The sequence below is a fragment of the Melanerpes formicivorus genome, unplaced genomic scaffold, assembly GCF_026170545.1.
Source record: "Melanerpes formicivorus ecotype bairdi unplaced genomic scaffold, bMelFor1.0.p_v2 SCAF_309, whole genome shotgun sequence".
Classification (NCBI taxonomy): domain Eukaryota; kingdom Metazoa; phylum Chordata; class Aves; order Piciformes; family Picidae; genus Melanerpes; species Melanerpes formicivorus.
In genome coordinates this window covers 96,021-119,129 of record NW_027142661.1, presented here as the reverse complement: position 1 = coordinate 119,129, position 23,109 = coordinate 96,021, and the positions used below count along the sequence as shown (strand labels likewise).

General features: G+C 58.7%; 1 protein-coding gene across 2 annotated transcripts; it reads left to right on the top strand.

The window, feature by feature from the left end:
- Nucleotides 1–6,078: 6,078 nt before the first annotated feature.
- LOC137459015 (mitotic-spindle organizing protein 2B-like) lies at nt 6,079–22,361 on the top strand. Of its 2 annotated transcripts, XR_010992055.1 has the most exons (4): nt 6,079–6,229; nt 6,311–6,453; nt 6,535–7,058; nt 22,085–22,161. XR_010992055.1 is itself a non-coding variant. In XM_068170279.1 (3 exons), the coding sequence occupies exons 1-3, from the start codon at nt 6,090–6,092 to the stop codon at nt 22,243–22,245; spliced, it is 444 nt and encodes a 147-aa protein (XP_068026380.1). In that variant the 5' UTR covers nt 6,079–6,089; the 3' UTR covers nt 22,246–22,361. The 2 variants fall into 2 exon arrangements, 1 of the variants encoding a protein (XP_068026380.1); XM_068170279.1 differs by lacking the exon at nt 6,535–7,058 and having other exon boundaries at nt 22,085–22,361.
- Nucleotides 22,362–23,109: the final 748 nt, after the last annotated feature.

Genomic DNA, 23,109 nt, shown 5'->3' with positions numbered 1-23,109 from the left:
CTGTTCCTCTGCTCCTGCTTGCCCCCAGTGCCCCCTGTGCTGTCCTTGGCCATCCCTGAGCAGAGCCTGGCTCCAGCCCTGCACATCTTTAGCCCCAGCAGTGAGGGCAGCCCTCAGGCTGCTCTGCTCCCAGCCCCAGCTCCCTCAGCCTGGCCTCACAGGAGATGTTCCACTGCCTGCAGCAGCTCTGTGCCTCAGGGCTGGACTCTCTCAAGCAGTTCCTTGAGGTCCTTCTTGAGCTGGACACAATATCCCAGCTGTGGCCTCAGCAGGGCAGAGCAGAGGGGCAGGAGAACCTCTCTGGACCTGCTAACCACAATCCCTCTAATCCACCCCACCCCTTGGCCTTGGCCACAAGGGCACATTGCTGGCTTCTGGGCATCCTTCTGGCCACCAGATCCTTTTCCCCAGAGCTACTCTCCACCACGAGCTGCATTTATTTGCTTCTTGAGCCACATCCAGGCTACCCTAAATCTAGTCCTTCCTTCTCAGTGAGGTGACCTTGCCTCTTTCCTCCCCCATCTTGCACAGCACCTCCTTGTTGACCCTCATCTCATGCACTCAGAGCATGTCCTCATCTGATGGCTGTGCCTCAGGCAGTCTCTGTCCTTCACAGCTGGCTCAGCTTCATGGCCTGCACAGCCACAGGTCTGTCTTCATTTCCAGGAGAAACCTCTGCCTGCTGCCTTTGTCTCCACGAAGTGGCTGTGCACAGCATGGAGCCGTGTGGCAGCCAGGGGCAGGCTGGCTGTGTGTGCCCAGCATGCAGCACTCTGCAGGCAGCAGCACAGCTGCTCTGGGGGAGCCCCTGGCCCTGCACAGCAGGTCCTGCTGCATGGAGAAGGCTCTTGCACCTCCCAGCCTGCAGCACTGTGAACCCTCCATGTCCTCACAGCCTAATTTACTGCACCTGCATTAGCTGCTGGCTCATGGCACCTTGGAGGTGCTTTCTGCCTGTGTGCAAGGCACAAGCATCACATCCTGATGTTGGAGCAACCCCCAGCTCTAGCTGGCTCCCTGATGCACCTAATTCCCTTTTCCTTCTGCACAGGCAGGCTGGCTGAGCTCCCACTGCCCCATCTGCTCTTGTAAGACAAGACCCTCTTGTACCCATGCCTTACAAGGGCTCAGATCCATCCTGGCACCACCATCCTGGGCTGTCCTGGCTCATGTCCTGCTCTGGAATCCATGGGCTTTGTGGTGACAAGTTGTAAAGTCCTGCTGGAGGTAAAGGAGGGTGCCTCTGGTGGACGGCAAGGGCCAGCGTGCTGCCAAGTGTCAGTTCAGCCCCAGTGCCAGGTGCCAGCCACGCTGCAGCTCCAGCAGCTGAGGTCTTCTCAGGGAATGAGATCCCCATAGCTGCATCTCCTGACTGCTGGCTTGGGAGAGCAAGAGGGGAAAACTGGAACAGCAGGAGCTCAGAAATGCATTGGAGGGCTGAAGGGACCATGCAGTCCAGGGCAGAGTGTTGTCACCTCAAGTTGCAGATGATGCCCATCCAGGCCTGCACCCAGAAGGGTGATGAAGGCATAACCCAGAGCCAAGGCCTATGCCTTGAAGGAAGCACAGCAGAGGCATCTGTTGCCCTGGGAAGGTTTCCAGCCCTGTTTGTGATGATGGTGACCAGTGTGCAGGGAGAACTGCCAGGTGGAGCTGGCTGGGTCAGAGGAGGTATGAGCTGAGACTTCTGTTTGTTGTGAGGAAGCTGCTTGCTGGCTCAGTGCCTCTTTCTGTTTTGTTTTTCTCAGAGAGGCTGAGCTAAAACTCACCTTGCCCTTTTCTGCTATGACTTGTAGCTGAGCTCCCAGGTGCCATGGGCTGGGGGAAGTGCTCCACGTGGGACCCAGGAAGGGTTGGAGATTGCATCATGCACGTAGTGAGGGCTCTTGCCCTCGCGTTTGACCTCCAGCCAGTGCCACCGGCAGAGCCCATCGTACACCAGAGCAGGCTGACAGCAAGCTCAGGGCCGCTGCCCGGTGCCCTCTGCCTTGCAGCCCCCACGCCGCCGCGCTCAGCCGGGGGGCCCTCCGGACGCCCCTCCTTGATGGCCATGTCAGGCTTTGTGGCTCCGGGCGCGGGTGATTCGGGCTGGCAGCAGCCGCTGCCACTGTCAGCACCACGGCGATCGTCCCTGCCGTGCCGTTCGTTCAGGACCACCAGCAGCAAGGTCTGTCTTTGATGCCCCCCAGCAGCAAGGTCTTTGATGCCCGCTCCTCTCGCTGCCATCGTGGCAGCCGCAGTGAGTGTCTGCCCGGGCGCGGCGCGGGGTCGCCTCCGGCAGGAGATAACTTCGCTGGGGGTGTGGATGGGAGCATCGCGCTTGAGGCAGGCTGCACCGAGCCAGGCCCCGTGCTGCTGTCTCCCCGGCGGCGCGGCTGCGCTGGCCGCGGGTGCTGCCGGCCCATGAGTGCTGTCTGTCTGTCCATGTGCTGTCTGTCCGTGTGCTCTGTCTGTCCATGTGCTCTGCCCGTCCGTGTGCTCTGTCCATGTGCACTGTCTGTCCATCCATGTGCTGTCTGTCCGTGTGCACTGTCTGTCCATGTGCTCTGTCCGTAAGTGTGCTGTCTGTCCATGTGTGCTGTCTGTCCGTGTGTGCTGTCTGTCCATGTGCACTGTCCATCCATGTGCTCTGTCCATCCATGTGCTCTGTCTGTCTGTGTGCTCTGTCCGTAAGTGTGCTGTCTGTCCATGTGCGCTGTCTGTCCGTGTGTGCTGTCTGTCCATGTGCACTGTCCATCCATGTGCTCTGTCCGTCCATGTGCTCTGTCTGTCCGTGTGCTCTGTCCGTAAGTGTGCTGTCTGTCCATGTGTGCTGTCTGTCTGTCCGTGTGCGCTGTCTGTCCATGTGCTGTGTGCTGTCTGTCCATGTGCACTGTCTCCATGTGCAGTCTGTCTGTCCTGTGCTCTGTCTGTCTGTGTGCTATGAGTGCTGTCTGTTCACGTGCTGTCTGTCCATGTCTGCTGTCTGTCCATGTGCTGTGCGCTGTCTGTCCATGTGCTGTCTGTCCATGTGCATTCTCTCCATGTGCGCTTTCTCTCCATGTGCGCTGTCTCCATGTGCGCTGTCTCCATGTGCGCTGTCTGTGTGCTGTGTGCTGTCTGTCTGTCCATGTGCTGTCTGTCCGTGTGCACTGTGTGCTGTCTGTCCATGTGCGCTGTGTGCTGTCTGTCCATGTGTGCTGTCCGTGTCCTGTCTGTCTGTGTGTGCTGAGTGCCCTCTGTCCGTGCACTGTCTGTTCGTGTGTGCTGAGTGCTGTCTGTGTGTGCTGTGCGCTGTCTGTCCGTGCGCTGTCTGTCCGTGTCCTGTCTGTCCGTGTGTGCTGAGTGCTGTCCGTGTGCTGTCTATCCATGTGTGCTGTGCTATCTGTGTGCGCTGAATGCTGTCTGTCTGTGTGCTCTGTCTGTGTGTGCTGAGTGCTGTCTATCTGTGTGTGCTGAGTGCTGTCTGTCCGTTTGCGCTGAGTGCTGTCTGTCCGTGTCCTGTCTGTCCGTGTGTGCTGAGTGCTGTCTGTCCGTGTGCGCTGAGTGCTGTCTGTGTGTGCTGTGTGCTGTCTGTGCACTGTCTGTGTGCGCTGAGTGCTGTCTGTCCGTGCGCTGTCTGTCCGTGTCCTGTCTGTCCGTGTGTGCTGAGTGCTGTCCGTGTGCTGTCTATCCATGTGTGCTGTGCTATCTGTGTGCGCTGAATGCTGTCTGTCTGTGCGCTCTGTCTGTGTGTGCTGAGTGCTGTCTATCTGTGTGTGCTGAGTGCTGTCTGTCCGTTTGCGCTGAGTGCTGTCTGTCCGTGTCCTGTCTGTCCGTGTGTGCTGAGTGCTGTCTGTCCGTGTGCGCTGAGTGCTGTCTGTGTGTGCTGTGTGCTGTCTGTGCACTGTCTGTGTGCGCTGAGTGCTGTCTGTCCGTGCACTGTCTGTCCGTGTCCTGTCTGTTCGTGTGTGCTGAGTGCTGTCTGTCCGTTTGCGCTGAGTGCTGTCTGTCCGTGTGTGCTGAGTGTTGTCTGTCTGTGCGCTGTCTGTCCATGTCCTGTCTGTCCGTGTGTGCTGAGTGCTGTCTGTGTGCTGTCTATCCATGTGTACTGAGTGCTGTCTATCTGTGTGTGCTGAGTGCTGTCTGTCCGTGCACTGTCTGTCCGTGTGTGCTGAGTGCTGTCTGTCCGTGTGCTGTCTGTCTGTGCACTGTCTGTCTGTGCGCTGTCTGTCGGTGTGTGCTGTCTGTCCGTGCGCTGTCTGTCGGTGTGTGCTGAGTGCTGTCTGTGCGCTGGGCTGCGCAGCACTGCAGGGAGCCCTGGCCAGGGGCACAGCCGCTGCTCATTTCCATTTAGATGGAGCTGTTTCAATCTCACCTCCGCCTCTGCTCTCCACACCGCGACTCAGCCCAAATGTCCAATTTCCTTCCCCACACCACACCAGATGCTCTGTGCTGGCTGGGGAGCTGAAGAGCACTAGGGACACAGCAGCCCAGAAAAGGTGGGCACCTGGGCACTTTGTGTAGCTCCATGAGGCAGCTGGCACGCACGGCTGCTGCCCACCCAAACCTGCTGCACTGCTCCCATTGCTCCCTAGCTCACTTCCTTACCCCTGCCCAGGGAAAGGAGATTAAAACCAACATAGAATGGCTTAGTGTGGAAGGGTCCTTAAAGATCATCTACTCCAAGCCCCTGCCATGGGCAGGGACCCCTCCCACCAGCCCAGCTTGCTCAAGGCCTCATCCAGCCTGGCCCTCAACACCTCCAGGCAGAAGGCAGTCACAGCCTCCCTGGGCAACCTGTGCCAGGCTCTCCCCACCCTCACTGACAATTTCTTCCTCCTCTCCACTCTCAGTCTCCCCTCTTCCAGCTCAAAGCCATTGGCCCTCAGCCTGTCCCTCCCAGCCCTTCTCCAGAGTCCCTCCCCAGCTCTCCTGCAGCCCTTCAGCTACTGGAAAGCTTCTCTGAGGTCTGCCTGGAGCCTTCTCATCTCCAGGCTGCACAGCCCCAACTCCCCCAGCTTGACCCCACAGGAGAGGTTCTGCAGCCTCTGATGATCCTCCTGCCCCAGAGCTGGAGGCAGTGCTGCAGGTGGGGGCTGAGCAGAGCAGAGCAGAGGGGCAGAATCCCCTCCCTGTGCTGCTGCTCTCCCTGCTCTGGCTGCAGCTCAGCACTCAGCTGGCTCTGGGCTGCCAGGGCCCAGGGCTGGCTCCTGGGGACTCTGTCACCACCTGACCCCCCCAAGGCCTCTCCTGGTCCAGCCTGGATTTATCCTCAGGAGTGCTCAAACCCAGCTGCAGGGCCCTGCCCTTGGCCTCGTTGAACTTCACTGGGCTGGCTTGTGCCCAGCTCTGCAGCCTGCCCAAGCGCCTCTGGATGGATCCTTCCCTGCAGAGCCTCAGCCAGGCTGCAGAGCCTGGTGTCTGCCCCAGGCTGGCTGGGGCTGCGGCAGCCCCGCTGCCCATGGCACCGCTCCCACGCTAACAGCACTGCTGCCAGCACTGCCCCTGAGGGGCACTTCTCACTGCTCTCCATTTGGACACGGAGTCGTTGACCACAGCGCAGTGTGGCCACCCAGCCCGTGGCCTGAGCCTTGGCCAGCCCGCGGCCGTGCCGGCCTGGTGAGCAGGATGCCGCAGGGCACAAAGGCCAGAGAAGCCCCGCAGGGGGGGAGGCCACGGCAGCCCACGGCTCCCGTTGGAAGGGCCGGGCCGCTGTGGGGCAGGAGCACGGAGAGCTGACCCGGCAGGGCAGGGAGGGCAGCCGGAGGCTCCTGCCAGCCAGCTGAGCGCACATCCTGCGCACAAGCCACCGGCTCCGGAGGAGACTCTCACACGGACACAGCTTTCCAGCCGCATACCCGCGGCCTGCCCTGGGCAGCGGAAGAGCCGCGGAAGGCGGCGAAGGGAGGCCGGCGAGGGGAGGCCGGCGAGGGGAGGCCGGCGAGGGGAGGCGGGCGAGGGGAGGCGGGCGGGCCGGTCGTGTCCCCGAGCCCGCCCCGGCTGCGGCTGGACCGCGGCTGCCACCTGGCGGGCGCGGAGGGGAGGAGCGGGGCCCGGCGGGGCGCGGCGCCTGTGGTGCCGGCGGAAGGCTGGCGGTGAGGCACCGCGGGGCGGGGCGCGGCGCGGCCATGTCGGAGGCGGCGGCGGGGATGGCGGCGGTGATGGTGGAGGCGCGGCTGCGGCGAAAGCAGCTGCTGAGCGCGGAGGAGGCGGAGCTGTTCGAGCTGGCGCAGGCGGCGGGCAGCGGGCTGGACCCGGAGGTGTTCCGGTGAGCGGCGGGGGCGGTCCCGGGTACCGTCGCAGGTGCTCCCGATGCCGCCGCTCCCGCCGCTGACCGGTGTCCCCGCAGGGTGCTGCTGGACCTGCTGCGCATGAACGTGGCGCCGCTCGCCGTGTTCCAGGTGCTCAAGTCCATGTGCGCCGGGCAGCGGCTGCCGCCCGCACCCGAGGCCGGACCCGCCGCCCCGGCGCCGCTGCCCGCCGACACCCGAGGTAGGCAGGGGGCGAGGGCGGGTGGCGGGCGAGGGCTCCGCGGCGGTGACGCGCCCTAACCTCCGTCTCTCCTCCGCGCAGAGCCCCCGGAGGACGGCCGGGCCCCCGCCCCGCTCGCCCCTGTCTCCGCCCTGCGGCCGTCGCGGCTCGTTGCCCGCTCGCCGCTGTCCCGGGGCGCCGCCGCCGCCTCCCTGCTGCCCCGCGGCCTCCCCGCGCCGCCCGCCGGCCGCGCCGCCCGCCCCGCCGCGGGAAGGGGGCCGCGGACCGGGCGGCTGGGCGCGAGGGCGGGCTCGGCAGGGCCCCGGGGCGCCCGCTCGGTGTGAGCCGCGGGGCCGGGCTCGGCGGGGGCTTGCGCGGGGTCCCGAGGCGAGGCGGCCCCAGCGCCGCCGCCTCCGGCTCTGGCCGCTGCCCGCGCCCTGCGGTCCCGTTCACTCCGTGCAGCGCAGGGCCGGCTGTGCGGAGCGCTGCGGTGCTGGGGGAGGCGCTGCTGCAGGCACCCGCGATGGGTTCTGCAGCCTCCCGGCGCTGCCCTGCGAGCCTCTAACACTGAACTCTGGGCGCACAGTGTCACACGGTGCTGCTTCGCTTGCCTGACTCAAAGAAAGGTAAAGTTCCGAGTACGTGAGAAATTCTCCCGGAAAGGAGAGGAGCTGCTGCGCCCCCGCTGCGCCGCTCTGCCAGCGGCGGGCTAGGTGGGAAGGTGAGACGGCAGGCTGTCAGCTGCGATAGCAACTGCTTTTCAGTGCAATTATCCTCTGCTACTGCTCTGATGTCGGTGGGCAGCTACACATGTAGCCCTGAAACTCTGCCACACATCTATAGTTTTATTCCTAACCACTTCTAATAAAACTTTTATTTACTCCCTGAACATCCTGAAGTGAATCTCAGCTGGTAGCTCACAGCCCTCTGTGGGTTACGACAGGTTTGGAAGGGGTGACCGGGAGAAGCTTGTGGCTGAGCTGGGATTCCCTGGGAGAAGGCTCTCATTCTCCTTGTGCAGGAGAAAGGGGCAGTGGCCAAGCCTGCCAGCTTTTGTGGCTGCTGTTTGTGGTTGTCCAGAGCAAAGCTTTCAGCTGAGAGCTCAGCTCACAGCATGCCACAGGAGCTCTGGGTGCACTCAGCAGGAACCCAGGGGTGGGTCAGGCCATGCAGAGCTATATTGCTGTATCCTCTTCTCCCTCTCTCTGTTTTGAGATGCAAACACTTGTAGCTGGTGGGTCTCTGTTGACCCATGATGAATTTTGAGGCAAACCTTTAGAAAGGAGCTGTTGGCAAAGACTCTGCTGGGAATATGGGCAGTGTGGCCAGCAGGAAACAGTTGGTAGGTGCAGGTGAGTGGAGCTGGGTGGGGGGTAAGTTCTCTCTTTCTGAGTCTGGTCTCACTGCTGAGGCTGCCTTGGTGGTAAGGGCTGTGAATTCTCCTGGCTGTGCCTCTGAGTCTGCTGCTAAGTCCTGTAGACAGCAGAGCTGAAAGGTGAGGTTGCTTGGCCCAACTGTAAGTGGGGTAAGAGGCGTTAGGCCCCAGTCTGAGGCACCAGCAGAGCCTGCTGCTGCTGCTTCTGTGGGTGCCCACATGGTAAGTGAAGGGTGAGAGTCATCTCACCAAGCAGCTGAGGATGGCCATACAGGGGCTCTTAGGAAGCTTGCTAAAGCTGGAATGGGAGTTGGAGGGTATGGGTAAAGTGTCCAGGGCTCCATGAGCTTCACCATGAGCAGGTTCCCCCTTCTCAAGAGATTCTTGTATCCAGAATTTCCTGCAGACACCTTGGTGTTGTAAAGGAGCAGCCTCACTTGTGATGGAGAAGTGACTCTGAATATGCACAGGGGAAGAAAAGGTCACCTGGCTGACTGCTTTTCCTGAGCAAGAGGAGAGAGGGACAGCACCTGGGTACTTTAGCTGAGCAGCAGCTCTCCTGGTGCCCCATGGAGAAGAATCATCTCAAAACAGCAATGACTTTGAACAAAATGCTGCTCTCTCTCCTTCCCCTGTTGGTGCTTCAGGTGTGATGGCCACTTAAACTGTGGAGGACCTTTGGTAAGGTTTCTGTTTCTGTCATTTTGAAGGAGCTTTGGTTCTCCTGTATGCTGCCTGCCCCTGTGGGGCTTCCTGGCAAAAGGAGCTCTTTTTTTCTGACACTGGGCTGCTGCCACCAGCTACTTTTTTGCTAGTAGTAGGTTGGCTCAGGTTTGAGCTGGCCAGATGGGAGCTGGTTTGTTCTTCACCCTAACATTGCTCTGTAGGAAATGCCAGAAGCCCTAAGGCAGAGTTTGTATGCCCTCACCTGTTGCTTTCTGCCACTTTGAGGTGCTGCAGGTTTGAGTTTGCAGGAGTTGCCATCTGTCCTGGCAGCTTGATAGAGTTGTGCCTGTGTCAAACAAGGATGCTCACTGTGCATCTTTAGCAGAATACGTCCTGGTCCAAGGCAGTGTCCAAGCCAGAGTGCAGTCCTCCTGTGTCCAGCCAGGCTTCCCCTCTCCATAGTTTGCCTTTGCTATGGATGTTGATGTCCTCAGATGTGCTGGGACAAGCCCTGGCAAGCAGCAGTGCAGCTTGGTGAGGTTCAGAGGCAGTGTTAGCCTCGTGCTGCTTATGGTGTATGCAGCCTCAGCCTGGCCTTCAGGGGCTGCTGGGGCTGCTTTGCTTCACCAAGCTGAAGGGGTATGCAGGGCTGGTTGATACATGGAGATCAGTGGGTCAGATGCAGCCTAGCGAGAGAGGTGTCTGTGGCAGAGGGTTTGATTTCCCCAGCAATGTCTGTGCTGCTTGGTTTCTGGAAGCTTCTGTTACATGAGAGCAGGAACTGCAATGTGCCAAGGTGGCCAAGGGCATCCTGGGGTGCATTAGAAGGGCTGTGGTTAGCAGGTCCAGAGAGGTTCTCCTGCCCCTCTGCTCTGCCCTGCTGAGGCCACAGCTGGGATATTGTGTCCTGTCCTGGGCCCCTCAGCTCAAGAAGGACCTCAGGGAACTGCTTGAGAGAGTCCAGCCCTGAGGCACAGAGCTGCTGCAGGCAGTGGAACATCTCCTGTGAGGCCAGGCTGAGGGAGCTGGGACTTGGAGCTGGGAGCAGAGCAGCCTGAGGGCTGCCCTCACTGCTGGGGCTAAAGATGTGCAGGGCTGGAGCCAGGCTGTGCTCAGGGATGGCCAAGGACAGCACAAGGGGCACTGGGGGCAAGCTGGAGCAGAGGAGGTGCCAGGGGAACAGGAGGGAAAACTTTCTTATTGTGAGGGTGCTGGAGGCCTGGAGCAGGCTGCCCAGAGAGGTTGTGGAGTCTGCTCTGGAGAGCTTCCAGCCCCCCCTGGCTGTGTTCCTGTGTGCCCTGCCCTGGGTGCCCCTGCTCTGGCAGGGGCTGGGCTGGATGATCTCTGGAGCTCCCTTCCAGCCCCTAACATTCTGTGACTCTGATACTGTGTGAACTCAACAGGCTAAGTGACTTTGCTGTCACTTGGCATCCCCTGATGTGAGTGATTAAAGCCCTCAGTGTGGTTAATCACCATCTGTGGCTGAAGCCACCACTGAAAAGCCAATTCTCAGAAAACTCTTGGAGCAGAACTTGAGTTCTGCTGTGGCTTGGCACAGCCTTAGTGCTGCATCCTCATTTCTGGATGTGTAAAAAGCACAGTTCTGGGGTTCTGGAGAGCCTCCACAGAAGGAGACTCCACAACCTCTCTGGGCAGCCTGCTCCAGGCCTCCAGCAGCCTCACCCCAAAGAAGTTTCTCCTCCTGCTGAGGTGGAACCTCCTGGGTCCCAGCCTGTGCCCATTGGTCCTTGTCCTGTCCCTGGGCACCACCAAACAGAGCCTGGCACCTCCATCCTGCCAGCCAGCCCTCAACTGCTGATAAGCATTGATCAGGTCCCTCTCAGCCTTTTCTCCAGACTGGTTTCCCTGTTCAAAGCCAGCAGTGCCCGTGGGGATGGGGCTGCTCACAATCACATCATGGAATCACAGAATGGCTTACATTGGAAGGGACCTCATAGATCATCTACTGCAACCCCCTGCCATGGGCAGGGACATCTCCTACCAGCCCAGGCTGCCCAAGGCCTCATCCAGCCTGGCCTTGAAAACCCCCAGGCAGGAGGCAGCCACAGCCTCCCTGGGCAGCCTGTGCCAGAGCCTCCCCACCCTTCTACTGCAGAACTTCTTCCTCAGCTCCAGTCTAACCCTGCTCTGCCTCAGCTTCAAACCATTGCCTCTTGGCCTGGCTCCAGACACCCTCAGCAAAGTGCCTCTGCAGCCTTCCTGCAGGATCCCCTCAGATACTGAAGGGTGGACATAGAGCTGCCTTCAGGAGCTGGGTAAGTGTTAACAGAGCAGCTGGGGCTGTCTTCTGGGCTGGCTCTGACCTGCAGGAGCTTTTGGCTTGCTTTGCCTCCTTTCCCTTTAGGAGCTGCTGCAGGGAAGGGGAACTAGAGCTGTACCTGTTATTTGCCCTGCCAATGCTGCTTCCATTTAAGAGGAGGTTGGTGAAGCTTCCATGCAGGACCAAGCGTTTGGAGATGGCAGATACCTCCTCTCCATCTCCCAGAGATTGCCATTCCTGCAGTTCTGCTCTCTCCACAATGTTTGTCTTGAGTCAGAAGACAGAGAAGTGGCTGAAGTAATCCAGGTCTCATTGAGGGTTAGCCAAGATCCCAGCTCAGGGTGCTCAGCCCATCACCATGCAGGAAGGGTTTTCAGATCAGCTAGAGAAAGCTTTGCAACATTTTTGACCAGCAATGGGGGTCAGGACAGGGGCTGCTCCCTGGCAGCTCTCAGCTTTGTCCCAGGTAAAGCCATTGGCAGTCTGGCAGCAATGAGTTTATTCTTCATTTTCCTGTGGTGCTCAGCAGGGAGCTGTGTTGGCTGCAGAGTGGATTTGTGATACTGGCCCCAAGTGGCTGTGTTTGAGTACTGGAGCATCCATCTGGATAGAGCTTCAGGCAGGCTGCCTTCAGAAAGGTTCATAGAACAGTTTGGGTTGGGAGGGAGCTGCAGAGGTCACCCAGCCCAGCCCCTGCAGGCAGCAGGGACATCCTCCCCTACAGCAGGTTGCTCACAGCCCTGTCCAGCCTCCCCTTGAACATCTCCAGGGCTGGAGCCTCAGCCACCTCCCTGGGCAGCCTGCTGCAGTGTTCCAGCAGCCTCCTGGGGCACAACTTGTTCCTCACCTCCAATCTCACTCTGCTCTACTCTCGTTTCTCACCTCCAATCTCACTCTGCTCTCGTTTCTCACCTCCAATCTCACTCTGCTCTCGTTTCTCACCTCCAATCTCACTCTGCTCTCGTTTCTCACCTCCAATCTCACTCTGCTCTCGTTTCTCACCTCCAATCTCACTCTGCTCTGCTCTCATTTCAAACCATTGCCCCTGGGCCTGTCCCTGCAGGCCTTTGGGAGCAGTCCCTCTGCAGCCTGCTTGGAGCCCTTCAGCTACTCAAAGGCTGCTCTGATGTATCATAGTATCAGTCAGGGTTGGAAGGGACCACAAGGATCATCTAGTTCCAACCCCCCTGCCATGGGCAGGGACACCCCACACTAGATCAGGCTGCCCAGAGCCTCATCCAGCCTGGGCTTAAACACCTCCAGGGACAGGGCCCCAACCACCTCCCTGGACAACCCATTCTGCCGCGATTAAGAGACGGGACGCAGCCTGATGCAGGCCAGGTGTCCACTTTATTATACAGAGTTCTCCTTTATAAAGCTAATACAACGCAGAAGCAGTTTACAACAGGAACAACCAGGGACTCTGTTACATCAATCTGCTACATGTCTGAAGTCTGACCCTCCCAGGTCGTAACAACCACTCGTAATCAAAAATCTGCCCTGCTCCAGCAGCACTGCTGCACTGTATTCCCACAATTCACAAGCCAGCAAGGCCAGCGCTGTCTCCTTATCAGTCCAGCAGTGCTTGGAGCTCGGCTCTCCAAGATTTAACCCTTCACCATTCCAGGGCTTCACCACTCTCATGGGGAAGAACTTCCTCCTCACATCCAGCCTGAATCTCCCCACCTCCAGCTTCATTCCATTGCCCCTAGTCCTATCACTACCTGAGATCCTGAGCAGTCCCTCCCCAGCCTTCCTGTAGGTCCCCTTCAGATACTGGAAGGCCACAATTGGGTCACCTCAGAGCCTTCTCTTCTCCAGACTGAACAGCCCCAACTCCTTCAGTCTGTCCTCACAGGAGAGGTGCTCCAGCCCTCTGATCATCCTCCTGGCCCTTCTCTGGACACCTTCCAGCACCTCCAGAGCCCTCTTGGAGTAGGGGCTCCAGAACTGGAAGCAGTACTCCAGGTGGGGTCTCAGCAGAGCTGAGTAGAGGGGGAGAATCACCTCCCTTGCCCTGCTGGCCACACTTCTCTTGATGCAGCCCAGGATCTGACTGGCTTTCCGGGCTGCAAGTGCACACTGAGAGCTCCTGGTGAGCTTATACCCATCTATCCCTACATTCCAGTCATGGGAATCATCCCACCAAGTGTCAGTAACAGCCACTATGTCGTGGCACCCCAGCAGCACAGTGCCCTTAACTCATCCTGTTTGTTGCCCAAGCTGTGTGCATTCTCATAGAAGCACTTCAGCTGGGCTGGCCCTGGCCTCCTCTTGTGCCAATTCCCCTTGGTTCCACAGGATGTCCTGGTGGATCATTCGTGGCTTGCCTCAGGGCAGCAAGTTGAGAGCCCTTACCAGCTCTCCATCCCTCTGCCTCTGGTGAGCTGCCCCTCTGTTTGTCACCAGCCAGCAGGAGACTATTAACCCCTTCCCCCTTCAAATCTAGTTTAAAGCCCTATCAATGAGCCCTGCCAATTCCTGCCCCAGGATTCTTTTACCCCTCTGGGACAAGTGTGTCCCATAAGTTGTTTTCAGCTCTGGTGCCTTGAAAACCAATCCATGATTGTAGAACCCCAAGCCCTGTTGATGGCACCAGCCCCTGAGCCATGAATTGATCTGTCGGCCCTTCCTCAGTGTTCCCTGATCCATTGCTGACGTTAGAGGGATAGCAGAGAACACAACTTGAGCTCCTGATCCCTTTAGCAGTTGCCCTAAGGTTCTGAAACCTCTCTTGATTGTGAGCCTCTCATTCTTGCATCAACACTGCCCACCTGAAAGACCAGCAGTGGGTAGGAGTCTGAAGGACTCACAAGTTGGGGAATTTTACCTACAGTGTCCTTTACTTGGACACCAGGGAGGCAGCTGACCTCTCTAGGAAATGGGTCTGGTCTGCATATTGGGCCCTCTGCTCCCTTCAGTAGGGACACAGTCTCAAGCTGCACCAGGGGAAGTGTAGGCTGGAGGTGAGGAGAAAGTTCTTCCCTGAGAGAGTTGTTAGCCATAGGGATGTGCTGCCCAGGGAGGTGGTGGAGTCCCCATGCCTGGAGGTGTTCAAGAGGGGATTGGATGTGGCACTTGGTGCCATGGTCTAGTCATGAGGTCTGTGGTGACAGGTTGGACTCCATGATCTTTGAGGTCTCTTCCAACCTTGGTGATGCTGTGAGTCTCCTATAACGATGACCCTAGGAGGTTTCTTTTCTGGGTAAGTTTTGATGGCTGGCCTGAGGCAACCTGTCATTGGTGCAGCTTCTGACCTTCTTGAGTCCTCATCCTCCCCAATGACCTGTTCCTCCTGCAGAGCCTTGTACCTGTCACTGGTGCAGCTTCTGCCCTTCTTGAGTCCTCATCCTCACCCATGACCTGTTCCTCCTGCAGAGCCTCATCCCTGTTCTGTAACTGCACTGCAGGCAGTGTGCTGCTCACAGTAGCAGACTTTATCTGTTTGCATTTCTTCTGTTGGGCAGAGCCCTGTTCCCATTGGCCCTGCTCGTGTGGGTTACTGCAGGGAGGCTGAGAGGCTTGCTGATGGGAGGGTATCAAACTCCCTGTTCCACTAAGAGTTAGCCCCTGTTCTGCTTTTGAAGAGGTTAGATTACGGGAATAGTCAGTTTTCCTTTTGCTGTCTCTTACAGCTCTTAGCCTTTCCTCCTCTTCTTTTAGCTCAGCCACTCTGCTCATCAGAGCCCTGATCTGCTCACACCTGACACAGGAGTTGTTCCTTCCATCCTCCATAGCGAGTGCCAGGTTCCAGCACTCACTGCAGCCTCCTGCCTGAACATCTGCATGCTTGTGAGTGGTCTCTGTTTGGGTGCCCACTGTTCTTCTGTCAGCCTTTGCTGTAGCAGTAACCATCTTGCAGTGACCACCCTCTCCACCCGGCGGGTGTGTTTTCTCCCCTGTCAGTGAGCAGCCTGAGCTGAGCTGAGCTGAGCTGAGCTCCTCGAGCTGCCTCCTCTCCTCAGCCACGCGCTGGGCTCTGTTTGGTTGGCACGGTTTCCATGGCAACCCCTCCCCCTGCTACGGCACTGCCCTCAGGCACATAGCAACCTGAGCCTGCTGCCCCTCTTCAGGAGGTGCTGAGCCGCCAGCCCCCTACCACCTGAAAAGCAAGGGAAGCAAAGCCAGAAGCAAGGGAAGCAAAGCCAGAAGCAAGGGAAGCAAAGCCAGAAGCAAGGGAAGCAAAGCCAAGACAAGCTCCCGGTGCTGAGCTCCTCACGCTGCCTCCAAAAGAGCCTGCCCCCCGCTCAGCAGTCGGCAGCTCTTCTCCAGGCTGAACACCCCCAGCTCCCTCAGCCTGTCCCCACAGCAGAGGTGCTCCAGCCCCCTGATCGTCTTGGTAGCCTTCTCTGGTCCCTGTCCATCAGCTCCAAGTCATTCCTGTGTTGATGACCCCACAGCTGGACACAGTCCTGCAGGTGAGGTCTGAGCAGGGGAGCAGGATCCCTCTCTCCTCCTCTGGCCACACTGCTTTGGATGCAGCCCAGGGTGCATCAACCAGAGCATTTCATGGGTGGTTAAGTTGGCAGCCTCCCCAGGTAATACAGGTCCTAGAGTAAGGTTGAGTTGTGGAGATGAGAATGAAGAGAGTTGCCTTGGAAAAGGGCTGTCAGAGTGATCAAACTCATGCAGTCCTCTGCTCTGGGCAGGGAGGGGTCTGCTCTGCACCTGAACCCTCCTGCAGACATCCTCAGCAGCTTCTGTCCCAAAGTGTTAAGCTGAGATGGTTGAGCACCTAAGGAAGCTTGTCAGGGTCTGGGACTTGGTTAATATCATCTTGCTTTTGTGATCCAGCTGAATACCTGCCTGAGGAGACAGAGGAAGGTGTAGCATCAGAGAGCAGTGCTGGTTTAGTTAGAGCAGACCTTTAAGGTCACAGAGTTCAACCACTTCAAGTTCTGTGGTGGTGACTGCTGGGCCTGTGTAGGCCTCCACCCTGTTCCCTTCTTGTTTCAAGTCCTTCTCTCCAGCTCAGTGTGTGCAGGAGGAGGGGAGGTTCTCTATCCTCTGCTCATCTTGGTGGCCTCTTCTGGAGCCTCTCCAGCAGCTCCAGGTCCTGCTTGTGCTGGGGGCCCCAGAGCTGGAGGCAGTGCTGCAGGTGGGCTCTGAGCAGAGCAGAGGGGCAGAATCCCCTCCCTGTGCTGCTGCTCTCCCTGCTCTGGCTGCAGCCACTGCTGGCTCCTGGGGAGTTGTCCATCAGCTGGATTTGGGGCTTGCTGTGCCAGTTTTGCCTGTCTGCTAGACTCTGATGTCTCAGTGCAGCTGCCTCAGCAGGGTGGGGTTTGGCCCTGGAGAGAGCCCCTTGGCTGCTTGGGCTATGGCAGCAGCTTTGGAGACTGGAGAACCTGCAGTTAGTGGTGCAGAGAGGGACCACTTAGAGGTCTAAGTAGGGATGCAGGCAAGACTGCAAGGCAAAGCTGTCAGTCTCTCAGGGGAATGATTCACCTCTGCCCCTGTCACATCCTGGGACTGCTCTGTGCACTGAATTCCAGCTGTGCCTGAGACTCTTCTGTGGCCAGGAGGGGCCACCAGCAGCCTGGCCTGGAGCAGCACTGGTGTGGGCAGCAGGAGCAGGGCAGGGATTGTGCCCTGTGCTGGGCACTGCTGAGGCTGCACCTGGAGTGCTGGCTGCAGGTCTGGCTCCTCACTGCCAGCAGGACACTGAGAGGCTGGAGCAGGGCAGAGAAGGGCAGCAGAGCTGGGGAAGGGTCTGGAGAAGAGGGCTGGGGAGGAGCAGCTGAGGGAGCTGGGGGGGTTGGTGTGGAGCAGAGGAGGCTGAGGGAGACCTCATTGCTCTCTGCAGCTCCCTGAGAGGAGGCTGCAGGCAGCTGGGCTTGGGCTCTGCTCCCTAGGCTCAGGGGAGAGCAGGAGAGGAACTGGCCTGGAATTGTGCTGGGGGAGGCTTAGGCTGGAGAGGAGGAAGAATTCCTTTGGTGGCAGAGTGGTCAGGGGCTGGCAGAGGCTGCCCAGGGAGGTGGTGGAGTCCCCATGGCTGGAGGTGCTGCAGAACCCTGTGGCCATGGCAGCTGGGGCCATGGTGTGGTGGCCATGGTGGGGCTGAGGGTTGGGCTGGGTGAGCCTGGAGGCCTTCTCCAACCTAGAGAATTCTGTGGTTCCCTAAACAGGAGACACTTCTGCTCTTCCAAGTTGCCTTGACTCACTCCTGAGGCTCTGCTTGGCTGCAGGGGCTGGCTGGGCTGCTGTGCCTGCTGTGGGACACAAGCAGGGGCAGGGGTTTGGAGGCTGTGAGGGGTGCCCATAATTACTGGCAGGGTGCCCTGCAGGGCTGTCCCCAGACACACCTGGCTGTGCCACAGAGAAATGCAGCAAACAGCTTGTGGGTGGCTGGGTGGGTGGTTGGTTACCAGCAGAAGGAAAATCTGTGGCCAGAAGCAGGAAAGGTTCCCCTGAGGACAGCAGCACCCTGAGCACAGAGGGCACTGAGGGAGAAGGATTCAGGTTTTCACTTCTGGAAGCATGTTTGGGGTCAGGGTGCCTGGCCTGGATCTGCTCAGTCTGCACTTGCCTCCTGCTTGGCACAGGAAGGTTCCTCTCCCTCCCTCTGCTGCTGAAGGCTTCCTGCCTTGTACCACCCTGCAGATTCCTGCCTCAGTGCCCCTAGGGCTGCTGTAGCCTTCTGGCCTCAGGTTTTGTCAGAGATGATCAGCAGTGATGTGGAGTTCCTCAGGGCTGTGTCCTGGGCCCAGGGCTCTTCAGCATCTCTGTCACAGCCATGGGCAGTGGCACTGAGGCACCCTCAGCAGGTTTGCTGCTGGCACAGAGCTGTGTGGGGCCATGGACTCACCTGAGGGAGAGGATCCATCCAGAAGGCTCTTGGCAGGCTGGAGAAGTGGCCCAGTGCCAGCTGCAGGAGGCTCAACAAGGCACAGGGCAAGGTCCTGCAGCTGGCTCAGGCCAAGGCCAGGCACAGCTCCAGGCTGGGTGCAGAGTGAGCTGAGAGCAGCCCTGAAGAAAGAGCCCTGGGGGTGCTGGGTGCTGAGCAGCTCCCCAGGAGCCAGCAGTGCCCTGATGCAGCCCAGCAGGCAGCTGTGTGCTGGGCTGCAGCCAGAGGAGTGTGGGCAGCAGGGCAGCAGAGGGGATCCTGCCCCTTGGCTCTGCTCTGCTCAGACCTCCCCTCCAGTCCTGCCTCCAGCTCTGCTGTCCCCAGCAGGAGAAGGACACAGAGCTGTGGAGAGAGTCCAGAGGAGGCCACAGAGATGCTGCCAGGGCTGGAGCAGCTCTGCTGTGAGGCCAGGCTGAGGGAGCTGGGGGTGATCAGCCTGGAGAGGAGAAGGCTCCAGGGGCACCTCAGAGCTGCCTGCCAGGGCCTGAAGGGAGCCTGCAGGAAGGCTGCAGAGAGACTTCTCCTGAGGGTGTCTGGAGCCAGGCCAGGGGGGAAGGGTTTGGAGCTGAGGCAGAGCAGGGTCAGACTGGAGCTGAGGAAGAAGTTCTTCATTCAGTGTGAGGGTGGTGAGGCTCTAGCACAGGCTGCCCAGGGAGGCTGTGGCTGCCTCCTGCCTGGGGGTGTTCAAGGCCAGGCTGGATGAGGCTTTGGGCAGCTGAGCCTAGCTGAGAGGTGTCCCTGGGCATGGCAGGGGGTTGCAGTAGCTGATCTGTGAGGTCCCTTCCAGCCTGAGCCATTGTGTGGAGCCATGATGTGACTGTGAGCAGCTCCTGCACTGTGGGCAGTGCTGGTTTAAAACAGCAATCAGAGGTGGGTAGGACATGACTCTGCCCCTGCTTGCATGGATCAGGCTGTGTCTGGCTCTCCAGGAGACAAACATGCAGGTGCTGCTCCTGGAGACCTCCCAGGCAGGGGCAGCTGCTTGACTGGGCTCTCTCTTAGCATCCTCAGCTGCTTGTGCTGCAGCTCTTCTATGACAGGCAGCCTCATCCAGATAAGGACCTCTCATGTCACCCAGGCAGGTATCAGTGGAATCCTTTTGCTGGTCTCTGGTACTTGAGTTACAGAGAGGTTGTGGATGTCCAGATGCTTTTGTGCTCTGTCTTAATTGCTCTCTGATCTCTGGGAGGCTTTCAGCTGGCAGAAGGTCACAGAGGAGGCTGTGCCTGTGCTGCTCAGGAGCTGTTCTTGACTGGATTCCTAGATTCATGGAATGAGTTGGGTTGGAAGGGACTTTGTAGATCATCCAGCTCCAGCCCCTGCCGTGGGCAGGGACGCCTCCCACTAGCCCAGCTTGCTCAGGGCCTCATCCAGCCTGGCCCTCAGCACCTCCAGGCAGGAGGCAGCCACAGCCTCCCTGGGCAACCTGTGCCAGTCTCTCCCCACCCTCACTGACAACAATTTCTTCCTCCTCTCCACTCTCAGCCTCCCCTCTCCCAGCTCAAAGCCATTGTCCCTCAGCCTGTCCCTCCCAGCCCTTCTCCAGAGTCCCTCCCCAGCTCTCCTGCAGCCCTTCAGCTCCTGGGAGGCTGCTCTGAGCTCTGCCTGCAGCCTTCTCATCTCCAGGCTGCACTGCCCCAACTCTCCCAGCCTGGCCCCACAGGGGAGGCTCTGCAGCCTCTGCTCATCCTGGTGGCCTCCTCTGCAGCCTCTCCAGCAGCTCCAGGTCCTGCTTGTGCTGGGGGCCCCAGAGCTGGAGGCAGTGCTGCAGGTGGGCTCTGAGCAGAGCAGAGCAGAGGGGCAGAATCCCCTCCCTGTGCTGCTGCTCTCCCTGCTCTGGCTGCAGCTCAGCACTCAGCTGGCTCTGGGCTGCCAGGGCCCAGTGCTGGCTCCTGGAGACTCTGTCACCACCTGACCCCCCCAAGGCCTTCTCCTGCAGGCTGTTCTCAGCCACTCCTCACCCAGCCTGGAATTCTTTCTCCACAAGTTGTTTTCAGCTAGGTCAGAAGATCTAGGGCCTGCCTGCCAGTAGAGCTTAATGGTCCAGCTGTTTGTGTGTCATACACAGGTTGAGGACCTGCACTCCTACCAGGTAGATGCATGTGGGAAAGGGGAGGGCACTCCCAGAGCTGCTGAGCAGCCTGCCCTAGGGGCGTTATCCCTGCCCATGGCAGGGGGTTGGACCTGGGTGATCTTGAAGGTCCCTTCCAATCCAGCACATTCAATGACTCTGTCCTGGGTTGGCAGAGTCATGGCAAACTCTGTAGCTTCTTGTCCCTGCCCCTTCCTCTCCAGTGCTGTGAGATCAGGTGCAGCTGTGCTGCAGTCTGTTTCCATGGACTTGCATTGGGAACACTGCTGGAAGTGCTTCACCCACAGAGAGAGTGCAGGGCTGCTTGGCTGCCCCCAGGGTGGTGGCTGCTGGCAGACCACTGCTGTGTGCCCAGTACAGACTTCAGGAGCACCAGAGGGGGATGGGATCAGTGACCTCCTTTTGCCACTCCCATGTGTGCAGTTTTACAGCTACCAAGCTCACATGCCATAGTTTGGAAGCCTTCAGGTTGTCCCTTTGGTGCTGCAAGGGGCTGCCTTGTGGCATGGAGCTGAGTGCTGCTGTCAGACAGCTGCTTGGAGGGATGGTTTGGTTTGGTAAGTAAAGCAGACCTGTCTCAGGTGTGTGCTGCCCGTGGCACAGCTGCAGGAGAATGGCTTCCAGCCTGGGCTGGGGGAGGAGCTGCTGCTGTTTGGGTTGCTCTGCTGAAGTCTCACTGCAGCAGCTGCAGCTCACTGCAGCTTGCTTGAGCTCCTCCTTCCTGTTATTCTTTGGTCATGCTTCTTGGAGCTTGCTGTCTTGGCTAAAAGCTGTGACCCATTTGCCTCGTGGGGGTTTTGTTTTGGTTTTTTAATCCCTGGATGTGTTCAAGGCCAGGCTGGATGAGGCCTTGGGCAGACAAGTCTAGATGAGAGGTGTTCCTGCCTGTGGCAGGGGGTTGGAGGAGATGAGCTCTGAGGTCCCTTCCACAGTATCAGCAAGGTTGGAAGAGACCTCAAAGATTGAGTCCAACCTGTCACCACAGACCTCATGACCAGACCATGGCACCAAGTGCCACATCCAATCCCCTCTTGAACACCTCCAGGGATGGGGACTCCACCACCTCCCTGGGCAGCACATCCCAAAGATGAATGACTCTCTCAGTGAAGAACTTTCTCCTCACCTCCAGCCTAAACTTCCTCTGGTGCAGCTTGAGACTGTGTGCTCTTGTTCTGCTGCTGGGTGCTAGAGAGAAGAGACCAACCCCCACCTGGCTACAACCTCCCTTCAGGTAGTTGTAGAGAGCAATGAGGTCTCCCCTGAGCCTCCTCTTCTCCAGGCTAAGCAACCCCAGCTCCCTCAGCCTCTCCTCACAGGGCTGTGCTCAAGGCCTCTCCCCAGCCTTGTTGCCCTTCTCTGGACACCTTCAAGTCTCTCAGTGTCCTTCTTAAACTGAGGGGCCCAGAGCTGGACACAGGACTCAAGGTGTGGCCTAACCAGTGCTGAGCACAGGGCACAATGACCTCCCTGCTCCTGCTGGCCACACTGTTCCTGATGCAGGCCAGGATGCCCTTGGCCTTCTTGGCCCCCTGGGCACACTGCTGGCTCATGTTCAACTGCTGTCAAACAGCACCCCCAGTTCCCTCTTTGTTTGGCAGCTCAGCCACTCTGACCCCAGCCTGTAGCTCTGCCTGGAGTGGTTGTGGCCAAATTTCCAACCCAAGCCATTCTGTGATGCTTCTCATCCGAAGTAGCGCCAGGAGAAGTTCAGTCTCCCACCCCCCTGCTGTCATGTGTCTGCAGCACATCTCAGCCTGCCCCTCTCCTCTGGCTGCATCCAGCAGAGATTCAGGATTCTGCTGGCCCCTCTCCTCCCCCAGCTTCTGCCTTCTGCCCCCCTCTGCTCTCTGCTGCATTTGGAGATGCTGTGCTGTGCCTGCAGCAGCAGAACTCTTCTGAACACAACAAACAAAAGCTGTGAGTAGGTCCTGGGTAGGAGTCTGAGCTCCTGGAGACACCAAAATGATAGCAATTCAAGCCTGCCCATTGAGTCACAGGGTGCCATGAGGGCTTCTGATCTGCCCATGTGGCTCCAGGCTTCAGAAGGTGGTGGACACTCATCCCAGCCTCAGGGTATGAGGTGCTCTTCATGTTGCTGAAGTGCTGCATGCAGTGCTGGTGTTCCTGTGCCAAACACAGGCCTTTCAAGAGCAAAGTGGCTGGTGACCTTGGAGAGTCAACCTGATGAGCAGTATTGCTGCTACTGCAACTTGGTCCTGGTTTTGTGGCCCCCGACACCTGTTGAGCTGAATTTACCGAGCTGCTTCCTGGGCTGGGCATGTCTGGGGGCACCTAACACAGCTCTGCCTTTTGCATGGTTGCAGCTTAGGTGCTGTGTGAGCACCCTGCAGGGCTGGGTCTTAAACAGCTAATGTGTGTGTTTTGTTTCCTCAGGGAGAAACAAAAGCACTTCCGGAGCCAGCGGGAGCCAGGCTCTGGCGGAGAGGAGCAGCCGGGAAGGATCTGCCCAGAGGATGCCTCGGCAGCCCAGCGCCAGCCGGCTGCAGAAAGCAGCAGCTCCTGGGAAGAGCAGTGGGGGGGGCAGCAGCAGCTAGCTGAGGCCTTGGGATGCTGTGCTTTGGTGTGACAGTGACAGTGTGCATGAGCTGTGCCTGCTGACTGCCTCTGTGGTGTGCTGCAGCCCTGACAAACATGATTTGTACCACACGGAGCTGGGCTCTTGCTTCTTGTTTCCAGAGCTACCTTTGGTAGCAGGCAGGGCTGGGGTCAGCTGCAGGTACCTGGGACAAGGAAAGAGGAAGCCTGGAATTGTGCTCAGGTTGCTCCAGAGAAGTCATGGCTCATCTTAGAATCATTGGAAAAGACCTCAGAGATCATCAAGTCCAACCTGTCACCCAGCATCTCCTGACAGCTAAACCACAGCACCAAGTGCCACATCCAATCCCCTCTTGAACACCTCCAGGCATGGGGACTCCACCACCTCCCTGGGCAGCACATCCCAATGGCTAACAACTCTCTCAGGGAAGAACTTTCTCCTCCCCTCCAGCCTAAACCTCCCCTGGTACAGCTTGAGACTGTGTCCTCTTGTTCTGGTGCTGGGTGCCTGGGAGAAGAGACCAACCCCCTCCTGGCTACAACCTCCCTTCAGGGAGTTGTAGAGGGCAATGAGGTCTCCCCTGAGCCTCCTCTTCTCCAGGCTAAGCAACCCCAGCTCCCTCAGCCTTTCCTCACAGGGGTGTGCTCAAGGCCTCTCCCCAGCCTTGTTGCCCTTCTCTGGACACCTTCAAGTCTCTCAATGTCCTTCCTAAACTGAGGGCCCCAGAACTGGACCCAGGACTCAAGGTGTAGCCTAACCAGTGCTGAGCACAGGGCACAATGACTTCCCTGCTCCTGCTGGCCACACTCTTCCTGATGCTAGGCCAGGATGCCCTTGGCCTTCTTGGCCCCCTGGGCACACT